We start from the raw sequence: 12,636 nt of genomic DNA on the forward strand, positions 1-12,636 counted from the left end.
CTTTGACGGTACCTACTTCCCTCCACTACTCCACCACCCATATGTGAGTGTGGTGTCCTGCCTTTGAACTCTTGGGTTGCACGTAAGATGAGTATCTGAATCAGTACAGATGTATCCACTATGGTGAGTCATTATCTACTCTAAAATGATTTTTCAGTTATTCTGAAAAAAAAAAAAATTAACCGAGTTCCAAGTGTGCATGCCTAACCAAAGGGTTATTTCATTGTTGGATTAGTATCTATGCTGCTTATAGAGTTAAGTGGCCTTCCTTCAGTACAGATGCAGATAGTGTGGAAGCTTTTGACTGAGGTAAAAGATTTAAACAGAGATTTTGACAAAGTGCACAGCAAATAAACAAGTGAATGATGTGGTAGTGAAAGGAAAGCCTGGGGCTTTGGAGACTGAAACTGATAAATTAAAACTGTCTCCAGTGGGTGACACTCTTGTACATGGGTGTGTATGTGCTCGATTTAGAGCCAGAATTTTCTGTTGCTAGAAATTATGAAGTATCAAATAAGGCATTAAGCAGTATATAATTCAGGAGGAACTTACAGAGTCTCCACCTATTTTGAAATGTTATTATAGGAGTAATGAAGTACAACAACAGGCAGAGACATAACATCTCAAAATTTTTTTATCCCAAAGAAAGCAGGGAAATCCAGCAGGGCATGCATAAATATGACATGTATTAGTGATGCCTACTTCTCCCTTTATTTTTGATGGCTGCTGGTGTTCACAGGGCAGGAACTCAGGTGTACAGGAAATGTGATTGTGAAGGGTGTGGTAAAAAGGTGAGGTGATCACAGATTACAATATCCAACCACAGCAAAGTTATTCCATTGTGAATAAGCAAACTGGTATTTCACTTCCTTGTGCTATGCTGTACTGTGGTGTGGCACCATCTAAAATCAAGTTTCTGTTCTATATATTCTGCTCATACTACATGAAAATCACCTTTGCTTAAAAACAGAATTCATATGTTTTTCTTCCAGTTCTGCCATTTATGAAAGCAAGAGGACCTTGTCAGAATCTTTTCTTCTGGTGTATGACATAGGAAACTTATAATATTTGGTCAGTGAACTGCGTGGTGCAGAAGTTAGTGACAATAATGTGATGATAACTGCCTCTGCTAGCCAGTTGCAGCGTTAGCACTAGACAGATACCTTATCCTTACGTCTCCTTATCCTTACGATCTTAGATTGTTAGGAATATTTTGGCCTTGTCCACAAGGTAGGAAAAGGACAGACTTCAGTGTAAAAAGAAAGATGCTCTGTCCTGATAGCACCAATTTACAACTACCTGATAGACAGCCACTATTCCTTTGTCCATGTAAGTGCTGTAGACAGAGGCATAACTTATGTTTGGAAATCTCTTTTTTCAATTGGAAGCATTAGCACAGTAAAAAAAAAAAGCCACTAAGCTATGCTTTTTAAAAAAAAAAAAACTTTTTAATTATTTTTAACACCTAAATTTATTTTTAGTATGTTATACAAATGAAATGACCCAGATGTTACAGTGATGAATGCCACAGAAAAACCTTTCCCATGAGATATACAGTAACAAATCAAGTTACACAGCAAAGCTAGTGTATACCATAGCATATTTGGTTAGAATCCAGTTTTGCGAACGGGCAAAATGCTGCCTTTCTGTGTTCCAAATATTGGAATAGAAATACAGCAATTTGTTTTAATTTCCCTTTAGTTGTGTTTTGTGCGGTGTCAAGTTTTAATAGATGCTCACTTGTTGAGACATCCACTATATCTTACACTCTATGACAGTCTGAGTCATAAACCAAGCAATGCTGGCATTGGGAATTCACCAAAATATGAAAATGTTCAAGCATTCAACTATAAAGGATTTGTCAGGAGCAGCAAGGCTTGAAATTCAATGTTTAACAAGTAAATACTTTTGCCTGACATATACTGCATAGCCCAGAGGGCAGCCCACTGTGCTTGGCACTATGGAAAAAAAGTGTCCTTGTGCCAAATTGTATGATAAAGATATTTCAGACCATTCTGGACTATGAAAAGTCAACAAAGCAGCAGTAGTGTCCTGGCTGCAGCCTGGTTTGAGGAGGTTGGTACAATCTGGAATAGTACTTAATTCTCAGGTGTGGGTACAAACATACACCTGCTGCCTGGAGGTAGGCAGGCACCATGCTGGAGCAGGGCTGCCCTACTGCTGCCCCTCAGACTTCAAAAGGGGTCCTTTTTTCTTCTCTGGATACCAGAAATATTGGCTTTTTTAAAACTACTGTCAGTATGCACAGAATAAGGAGAAATTCACTACTAAGCTTTTTGCTAATAAAGTCTTACAATTGTTTATGTACCACAAGCCATTGTAATTTTAAAAGATATTACCAGTATGTTTCATGTTTCATGAAATCAAGGTGTTGAGGTTTTCTGCAAGTAATAAAAAGCTCTGTTGATTGTGACATTTCTCTCAAAACACCTGTATGGACTTCATCTAATGTGTATTATGGAAGTTTTAATTTATGTTCCTTGTTGATAATCTGGAAAGGAAAACTTCTTCATTGATTCCTTTTTCAGTCACGAATGTAGAGGTTTAAGTACTCGCTCTTTCATTTTAATATTGTGCTGATGTTATAACATGGCAAGATCACTTGTTATTTTTCTGATGATTTTCTGAAAGTACCTTAATGAAAAAAAAAGTGGAATTGCATATATAGAGCCTGAGACAGAAAAAAAAAGTGTCCTTGCTGTTGAAGACCAATAGCAAAAAAAATTATGTGCATAGGAAATGCACTGGAACATACTTCCCTGTGACTTCCACTACTTAGAGAAATAGGATTAGACTTCTTCCAGAGACTTTGACTCCTAGATAAACTCCGAGTTCTTTGATGTAATAGAAAATGCCAAGGTAGGAGGTCTTTCTTAAAGATCAAATAAAATCCTGTTGGACTGTGAACTCCGAGTGAGCAAAGAAGTTTTCAGATGCACTTCTAACCTGCTTCTAACTTTTACTGCGAATATATAGTAGGGTTCTGAAACAATCTGTTGTAAATTCTTCAGCCAATTAGCTGAGTGAGTTACCACCGTTTATAATGCGCAGAACGCGGAGGCTCTTTTGCAGTTGCACCGGGCTGGATTGTTAATAACAGGAAGCTAGCACTTCTCAGTACAGTGGATCAGCTACATGTGAAAATAAATGTAAAAAACCTGGAGGGGAATGGCAGCAGACTGAGATTAGCTTTTATTTAATTTAGCATTTGGGGGTCCAACACACAAATGAGCATTTTAGTAGGCTTCATGGTGGAAGTTGCTGTCATTTGTAAAATATTCTGGCCAATTAGCTAATAGTGTGCTTGGATTTCTCCTGTTTTGATACAGTAATACTAAGTACATTGTGAAGCCCAATTATACAAATCATCCCCATATGCCATACCAGTCTTTCTTTATGAACTGTGTTTATAAATCCTGTGTGAGGAAATGTGTACTTCAGCAATTTAGACCATGTGTAAAAACATAGCCAATAGGATTGTCAAGAAAACAAGTTCCAGTATAGGAAATCCTAATGTGTTCCGCTAAAATAACACGAGTGTGTTGTGTTGTGTGAGTTTTCTGATTAAATACATATTACTTTATAGTGCTTAACCTGTATAGGTCCTTCCACTTCCCTTTTTATTCTTTCTTTCTCTCTCTTTTTTTTTTTTTTTTTTTTTTGTAGGATCCAAATTTGGAGTTTTTGAGGAAATTTGGAATTGGGCTAGTCTCAGGAACAATAGCCTCAATTATTAACATTCCTTTTGATGTTGCAAAAAGTAGGATTCAAGGACCACAGCCAGTTCCTGGAGAGATCAAGTACAGAACCTGTTTTAAAACTATGGCAACAGTCTATAAAGAGGAAGGGTAAAACATTCTTATTTTAATAAATGTCCAGATCTCTGTTTTAGTTCATATGGGTCCATAAAGCCATGTTGTTATATTTCAGATTTGACGAGGATCATTAAGCCACCCTGAACACACATATCAAAAGAGCACAGTGTAACATTTTGAACATGTATTTTAGAATTACGAGGAGATATCCTCCTCCTCCATGTGAAGTTTTACAAAAGACTTATAAGATGATTATTGGGTTGTCAAAATTTATGTTCCACAAATAAATGTTTCATATATCTCGTGTAATTTTTTCAACTCTTCATTTTGTAAAAGGAAAATATTAACAGAAAAAGCATATTTCACAATTTAATCTAATTGTAATTATACAGACTTCTGTACCTTTAAAATGTCTGCCGAAATAATTAAATTTGGGACAGATCCTTGTGGCAATAACACTTTCCAACTTTTAAAAATATTTCTCAAGTGAGGACTGAGTTGTAGCTTTGATATTCAATTATAGCAGTCATTCTGTCCATGTATGCAGCTGTTGTTAACAGGCTTGTCTTGAAAGTAAAACCATCTCACTGATTAAAGTCATATTTCTGATTGGCTAGGCTCACAACGTAGCTTTTGTGACTGAACATTGATTAACTTTTTCTCTTCATCTGATCTGCCTCTGTAAAATGTTAAAATCCAGATACTGCCTGCTATTGAACATGTGTAATTTCAAATAATTGCTTCTAAGTGCTCTGCCAGCATTTTAACAAACATATGCTAAAATTCCATTCTTCTTTTAGAGCAAGAATATTGTTTGAAACGTTTTGTTTGTTTTTCTTCTGCTACAGATTTCTGGCTCTGTACAAAGGCTTGGTTCCCAAGATCATGAGGCTTGGTCCAGGTAATTTTCCCTCTGTCATTTCTGTATTGCTTTTGTTCTTGCTTTCTCTTCCCCTTTTTCTGTTTCTTGAAAAAAATTTAGTAAGCATCAGTCAAATAAATGAGATAGTGTACCAGAAATCAACAAAATCTCTTTCATCTCTGAATTATTTCTTTTGATAATAGCTTCATCTAATAGTACCATAGATGGCTTTGTCTAAATGTGTCTAAAAAAAATTATTTAGGGGTACACATCAGATGATTACAGATCCAAGTAACTGATGGTGTGTGCAATTACTTTATTTGTGAACAAGCCAAATGTGTCCATGCAAATGCCAGAACTGTAATACTTTTGGAAGTGTTTCTTAAAGCTTGTCTTGCTCCTTCTAATATTATTTTTTTCTGTTTGTTTCACTTGGACTGTTCTTTACTCCTGTAAAGTCCCATTAAAACGCTGGTTAGAGTCTCTCCAGTATAAATGCTCTCAACTAGCCCAAGCATATCAAATTCCAGTTACTTTCTTCTTCCTGTGCTCTGCGGGGGCTGTAAAGAACGGACACTGAAAGACCGATAGCATGAGCTGGGGAGAGACTTGCATGGCCCTAGAAAGCTAAGAGGGCAAGGACAGCTTAAACCTGGTTTTCTTCATTGACCCTTTCTCACCGCTTGTTACTCCAAATGCAGGAGCACAGTGGTTGAGCTAGATCTTCTTCAACTTTTAGACTATTTTTCCCTGACTGGTTTTGATTAATCACAAAAGCAAAGCACTGGGCCCTTAGATTTTGCCAGCCCCCAGTATAAGCCTGTGTCAAAAAGAGCAGAAGCCCCAATTTGAACAGAATCTCATTCCCATGAAATTGTATTTCCAATTGTGCAAGGTGGTTTAATAGGCAAGAACACACATGGTTAAAAGCAAGTAGGTACAGAGTCTGTTCTGCAGTATAAAGGAGGCATTAGGTTTGTCTGTAAATGTTTGCATATCCGATCCATCTGGCTAAGTGCTAGACCATGCCTGGTTATTGTGCAGGGTAAAGGAAGAAGGTGGGGAGGGGAAACAAGGCAGCTAGGCATAACTCTGGCACTAAAAGCCTTTTCCCCTCATACTCCAAAGCTGCTAGGTTACATACAGGACAAAGAGAAGGCAGGGTTTTGCTTCCCCAGCACCCATTAGCACAACAGATTTTGGAATAAAATTTTCCATCTTACAAATGACTGTGCGCTCTGGCCCAGATCCAGCAAGTCAGTTAAGTGTGCACTTCATTTTAAACACTTTTTTAGTCCCATTGACTAAAATGATGCTTTCTGATGAAACAATAATGCAATCTTTATTGTGACTGGAAAGGTAATTCCCTCTTTCAACATGTGAATGCTTTTAGGAAAAGAGATACACAAACAGATCACACAGTATGAGAACTGGAATCAGCCTTGATTTAAGTTCAAATCACATCTTGGACATTATGTCTATGATTTGGTTGTTGGTCGAAGCCTTTTGCAGACTGTTGCTCTGTCTAGCTCTCTGAGAGTTGCTGTTCATAGAGGATTTCAAGTCCGATGATGGTTCATTGGGATAAATAACATGGGAAAACTCATGTGGTAGTTCTGTGTGCCTGGTTGCCTGAGCCTATCCCATCCACCTAGAAAGGTCAGCCCAGTTTAGCAGAAAAATTGTTTGTTAGAGGTGCCACTCTAACCCTCTTACTGAGCCAACAGGGAAAGGCAAAGGCAAGGAAATATTTGTGCCACAGTGCTGGCACCCACAAGCAGCACATTGTAACACGCTTTTACTCCTGCAGCCTGCAATTGGATTCTCTTTTCCCATATTCTCCAACTAGAAGCTTCTCTATATGCTTAGTTATACATATATATATATACACACCTTCTGAAATACTCTCTTCTTTAGCTCCTACAATAATTATAGCCCAGTTACAGAAGGGCGTTAGTCTGGCTTCACTAACAGTAAAGATACCTTATGGCATCCAAGCTGGGATTTTTTTACTGTTACCAGTTCTGGCAGATAATGCCATTTCATCAGGTCAAAACTTGGTCTGTGGATTCATACCCAGGTACAGGCACAGGGAGATTATACTTGTTTCAGTACTGCAATCTTCTGCTTTCGACATGGTAAACAAACAGCTGAAAACCTTTTTTGAATCTTACCTGGAAGCATTTTCATCACTCTGGTGATGAATTGTTGTCATTCCACCACTCAAGTTGCTGTTTCATGGCCAAATCTAACTCTAAACAAACACACAAATACGCACCTATTCACATTAAAAGCTTCACTTGTAAAAGAACAAAGAAAAATATTAATCTTGAAAAAGCATTAGGAAAAATCAATCTGAGGGTGATTTTGATTTAACATACAAGCTTTTCACATCAACTTTATGGTCTAATGTTACATAAAATTGGTATGGTTTAAGAATTGGTGATTTTTTAATGAATTAGGGAATTCATAGAATTACCCATTTTGCACATAAGGCTTTGCCATATCCTGGTTTAGATTACACTCTACAAATGCTCTACAAAATCTTGAAAACACTGAATTTTGTATGTAGTAAAATAGTCTCTCTTCTTCCAGGTGGTGCAGTGATGCTTTTGGTCTATGAATATGTTTATGCATGGCTTCAGGACACATTCGATCACAAGGAGAGTTTCTGAAAAACATACTCTTTAAAATTATATGCATTCTAAAATACACTTTAATAAAGTAAAAGTGATTCTCATCTTTTATGGTATTGAATGTCTTCAGATTACACTGATGTTAATACAGTTCAAAACAAATCTGGTCTTCAGGTCCTGATCCAAGAAAACACTTAAGCACATGCTTTGCTGTAAATCAGTAAGTAAATAGCACGGTTGATACTTGTAAATGTTTTACTGGATCAAGAGAAAATATAAAGGAGGCATAGGAACAAGTTAGTTTTTCAAGGACAAACTGAAAATTCTGAGCACTGAATTATACTATGTAGTCAACACACTTTAAAAAATTTCAGCTAAAATGGCAAGATAACAACTTTCAGGGGACTTTGAAGAAAAAAAAAAATTGAATAATCCCGTGGGGCCAGATACTAAGGTACTGTAAACTGACCGCTCCGTTGACTCCAGGTAAGAACATGATCCATACTCTGCAAACTCTTGCGTCAGTCTTGGGTCCAGTTTCAATTCAGTCCAGTACAATTGCAACACTGACAGAAGAGCTTCGTAAATTGTTGGGAGTTAGGATAGAAAAAGGACAGCATGGCTAGCCACAACCTTAAAAATACACATACTATTAAATGTCCTGCTTGTTCTTAGCTATATATATTGTACAAACCTCATTCAGGTCACAGAAGATGCTGAAAATAATTAGTCTGAATCAAGCTACATAAAAGTGCAAAACAACTATGGGAATCATAGGAGAAATAAGTAAATAAATGAACGGAAACAGATACTTTTAGGCATACAACATTTTACTGTGATTTTTTAATCCACCTTCATATAATATTGCTTAAAGAGTTGTCCTGTGATAAAAATGCTCAGTGCACCCTGACTGCCCCTTTAGCGTTTCATTACCACCATGGGATGGAGAAACAATATTCTAGAGTGATACCACATAGGCAGTAGTAATTAGCTAGCCATACACCTCAAAGAAATGCACCTTTCTATAGATAAAAAGTGTTGCTCTAAAGCTAAAATTCTTGCTTTTTTCCCCAGTCACTGTAAATATTAATAATATTTCAGTGATGTACTCCTGTCTTTACTAGGCATTCTAACTAGCTCTATGAAATATGATAATTTCTACTATGCTAATTGAAGACATAGTTTCAATTCATGCAGTTGTGCCACTCTACATTTTCTTTTTAAGAACTCTTTAAATAACTTAAAATTACACATTATTCTTTTATAAAAACATTCCCATTATTTAAACTTGGTTTGTTGCCCAATTAATATGTCTTGCAATTGCTGAAAGTTTCTGTATCACCCCATGCTACATTCGCACTGTTAACTTTAAATGTTCTTCCTCTTAAGGAGGTACAAACCTTTTTCCTAGCAATCCTAAAGAAATATCTTTCCAGATTGTTACTTGAAAATGACAGGTCACATGTGAAGTCTCGTCTCACAAGTGTTTGTAATGCATTAGAAAAGCAACAAAAAGCTAAAAATAGAAATGCATTCTCAGGGCTTTCAATGATGCTTGTACTGACATGCTCAATCAACCTCTCTTTTGTCTAGATTTTCCAGTAGCAACTTCTCATATCTATACTACTTCTTAGCTAAAACCAATAAAATTAGCCCTGTTATAGTTTATTATTTTAAGGCAAATGTTCCTCATTTTTGCATTTCATTACCGGTACTTAGCCAAAGAGAAGACACTACTAAGATAATTTTGAAAATTAAAAGCAAAATGCTTTATAATTAGTCTTTTATTAATTTAGAGCATTCAAAATATAAAAATAAAAGGCTTTAAACATACTGTATATACATACATAGCCTTCGGTTTTACATCCTTTCCAACATGATTTTTTTTTTTTTCAGTTAATAGCTCAACTTGATCTTTGGTAAAAAGAGAACCATTAGAAAGCAGAAAACACAGCATTGTTTTACAAAACAAACCCATGAATGTGCCAGTCCAATCTGCCATCTCTCCTGGTGTAATACAGGGTCTGATTCAGTTTTACACTGGAGGTCTTCTGTACCGGGACCATAGAAACACAGTGAGGCTGTCACAGAAAGGAGTATTAGACTTCACTGATTTCTTTGAAAACATTTGACACTCTGGGAATGGAGTGTAGGCTTTTCAGACTGAAAACTTAAATTCTACACTCATGTATACTGCATGTTTCCCAAATTAATCCGTTCACCTCAGTGGGTTCACTCCATATTTATACCCCTGCACTTGACAGCAGCAGTTGACCCTTGATTATTACAAAAAAAAAAAAAAAAAGAATGCAACCACAATTCCCTTTTTCTCCCTTGTTTATTGTAAAGTAGCTTAAAGTTGTGTGGCTAATAATCTAACGTTGTGTTTTTCAGTCTACCTGTGAGTATAAGCAAGGAAAAAAAATCCTTGGGCAAAGGAGTATTCTGCATCGTAGGTTTACATTAAAAAAAAAAAAGTTATGAAAATTCACACCAAAAAAATCCATCACAGGCAGTTCACTAAGAGCCAAGGTCAAGTATCTTTGCTCACTCTGAGCAACACTTTCTGCAGACAGCCTCACTAACTTTCCACTTGGTTTTAAGACATCATATACAGCAGGCAGATGCGCAAAGAGGTACACCTAAACAAACACAAACCAAAAATGATTCATGATAGTGTATTCCCATGTGAGGAATAATTAATGTCATGTCTTGTCCTTGCTTTATAAATTATCCTGATTTAGCTGAAGACAAGATGATGCAAACAACTGGTACAAGCTAAGGATCTGTCTCTCTATGTATCTCCCAAAACACACTAATGCCTCATGGGAATGTCAGAAAAGATGACTTTTATTCCAGAAATGACCTCCTGTCGCTCAGGAAAATTTTGAAAACTTTTAACAGAGGCACAATTTATTACAAGTTTGTGAATCCTTGGAGCTCAAAAAGCTGTGCTACAGAAGGCTTCTGTTCTTTTGGTTTGGGTTTTTTTTTTTCCTTTGATGGACCTTGTTTGTGCTGTACAGGTAACAATAGGTAGAGTTACTCAATAATTCTATAATCCAGTAAAACAATGAGGTTGGAAGGTAAAATCCTGTTGCCAACCTAATCGTTTATTGACTCATGATCTTTTTTTTTTATGTTTTTTTTTCCTCCATCTTATTTTTAGTGAAGATTGATTTCTTTTTCATGGTGTTAAGGCTCGTCTTATTTCAGCTGCAGCTGCATAGGCAGAATAACATCCATCGCGTCACTAGCAGTGTGGCAGAGTGGAAATGTACTTGTGTGCATGTTTCCTTTAGTGGTTTCAAAGAAACATTCTTTAAAAAGTGTTCTACTGAATAACAAGAGTTTCAGCATCTTGTTAAAGGTAAACAGCTGTCGAATGCCTTTGAGGCTGAAGAACATGGGACCACATCTGAGATCAAATCTTTCTTTCCTTAGGGCCATAACAGAATACTTGTGTTCTTTATAGAAATACAGTTCCATTAACTATTTTTTAATGCAAAAAGCAAAGGTGGCAGTAGCCAGTTGAATTCATCTATATTTTAGTGGATATACAGCACATAACATCTGCATGGGTTTCTTATATTATTATGAAAATTTACCCACAGCTGTCTCAGTGATGAAAGCTGGAAATCCAGAAAGACAAGACTGTATTTTAAGAGGGGACTGTATTTTACCTTCCCACTGAACAAATGTTAAATATGTATGCAGATAGAGCAATATTTGAAGAATTAAGTTTTCTCCTCTGCTTTAACCATCTCTGTTGTAATTTAAGTTATTGCACAACTTTTATAAAAATACACAATATATTAATATTCTATGAAGGATATGAAATGTCACGCCAGGCTTATTTTTTTTTCCACGTTCGTATTCTGAACATACCTAGAGCATGTGGAAAGCATTCTGGAATAATAGTCAGAACTTTATTATTGCCCAAGGAAAACAGGTAAATTTTCAAAGATCAGAATGTTAGCTCTCTTGGGATTAAATTGAAAGCAAAATAACTAGCACAGATTACTTGCCACCGGATACAGAAATGTAGAAAGGGAATTTGTTAATAGTAAATAGTATCTGTGTTTGTAGCACCACCACCACTATACCTATAAGGGAAAAAAATGCTTCAAAACAACAATGTAAACTTTACCAAGAGCCGTATTTTACATTCATTAAAGCAGAAATTAAAAACAACTTCTTCTAAAAAAAATTACAACATAATCTTGGGGCTGAAAATGCTGGACACAAGTGAGCAGACAGTGACAGTAAAATTCTGTTTCTCAGTGGGTTTGTTTACTGACATGGCTTTGTAAGCACCTCTGCACAGGTTGCACACTAATGGCATTTTCCTCTACAGTTTTCAGTTTTGTTCAGATATTTTCCACCCATTTCTGTTTGTACATTTAACACAAATGTGGTGTTTCATTAATCTGGGAGGCTGGGTATAGCTGGGGAGAGTTACTTGCCTGGATTCCTACCTTTGAATCTTCTGCTAAAGAGTTAACTGTATTTCATGTATTTCATTGAAGCCTCCACTGCAGGCACAAAAACACAATGAAAAAAACAACTTACCTAAACCTCATCACCTGAGGTTATCACCCCATCATGCAAAGACACAGAAAATAGCTGGAAAGTCACCTTTATAACTTAAAAAAAGGAAAAAAATAAAGGTACTGGAAGGTGAAAACAAATGCTGTCAAAAGCCTATATTTACAAATGGATAAAAGCACAAAGGTATTACTACTGCCTGACGATGGCGACATGCCAGAAGAATCTGAGAGCCACCTATTGCCCTGGTTCTATATTTGATTACCAAAACCCAACAAAAGAACCAAAAAGTGATCTCTTAATAGCAGTGGATTGAATAACCATGTCGATGAAAGGGTTGTTCTCTAGGCAATAAGAAAACTTCTCCCACTTAGGCGCCTTTGCTGATTTGAGGCATAGCAGAATTTTCCGTGATGATTTTTCTTTATTGATTTTTACACAAATCTTAATAACAATTGCACATTTAGAAAGTCTGTGATGATTAAGAATAAATACGTGTGGTTTGACCAAGAGAGAGTGGGACAAGGCTCCATGAGCCCTTTGAGGGACGCAACGTCTTTACTTCAAGAGCACAACACCACACTTCTCTCAGTTTCTGATCTTGTCTTCAGCTCTTTCAATCCCAAAAGTTTTACAGGAGACAAGTCACAAGGAGAAATGCCAGGTATTGCCAGCACAAAGAGAGCAATCCGTGAGCCAGGCTCATGGAACGACCAGCCAGCAGGCTTGTGGTGGTCCTGGACTGGCTCCTGCA

The 12,636-nt window shown here is 36.7% G+C and overlaps 1 protein-coding gene across 4 annotated transcripts in view; it reads left to right on the forward strand.

Moving 5' to 3' along the window:
- SLC25A21 (solute carrier family 25 member 21) overlaps positions 1–7,438 on the forward strand; it is a 265,783-nt gene extending 258,345 nt beyond the window's left edge. For all 4 annotated transcript variants that reach the window (XM_086748890.1, XM_086748889.1, XM_086748892.1 and 1 more), the window contains 3 exons: positions 3,688–3,869; positions 4,685–4,737; positions 7,294–7,438. In XM_086748890.1, the coding sequence (XP_086605016.1) occupies positions 3,688–3,869; positions 4,685–4,737; positions 7,294–7,373 (315 nt within the window). In that variant the 3' untranslated portion in view covers positions 7,374–7,438. The remainder of the gene's footprint in view (positions 1–3,687; positions 3,870–4,684; positions 4,738–7,293) is intronic.
- The last annotated feature ends 5,198 nt before the right edge of the window (positions 7,439–12,636 follow it).

Source organism: Chlamydotis macqueenii, chromosome 5 (assembly GCF_036417535.1).
Source record: "Chlamydotis macqueenii isolate bChlMac1 chromosome 5, bChlMac1.mat, whole genome shotgun sequence".
In the NCBI taxonomy this organism is placed as follows: domain Eukaryota; kingdom Metazoa; phylum Chordata; class Aves; order Otidiformes; family Otididae; genus Chlamydotis; species Chlamydotis macqueenii.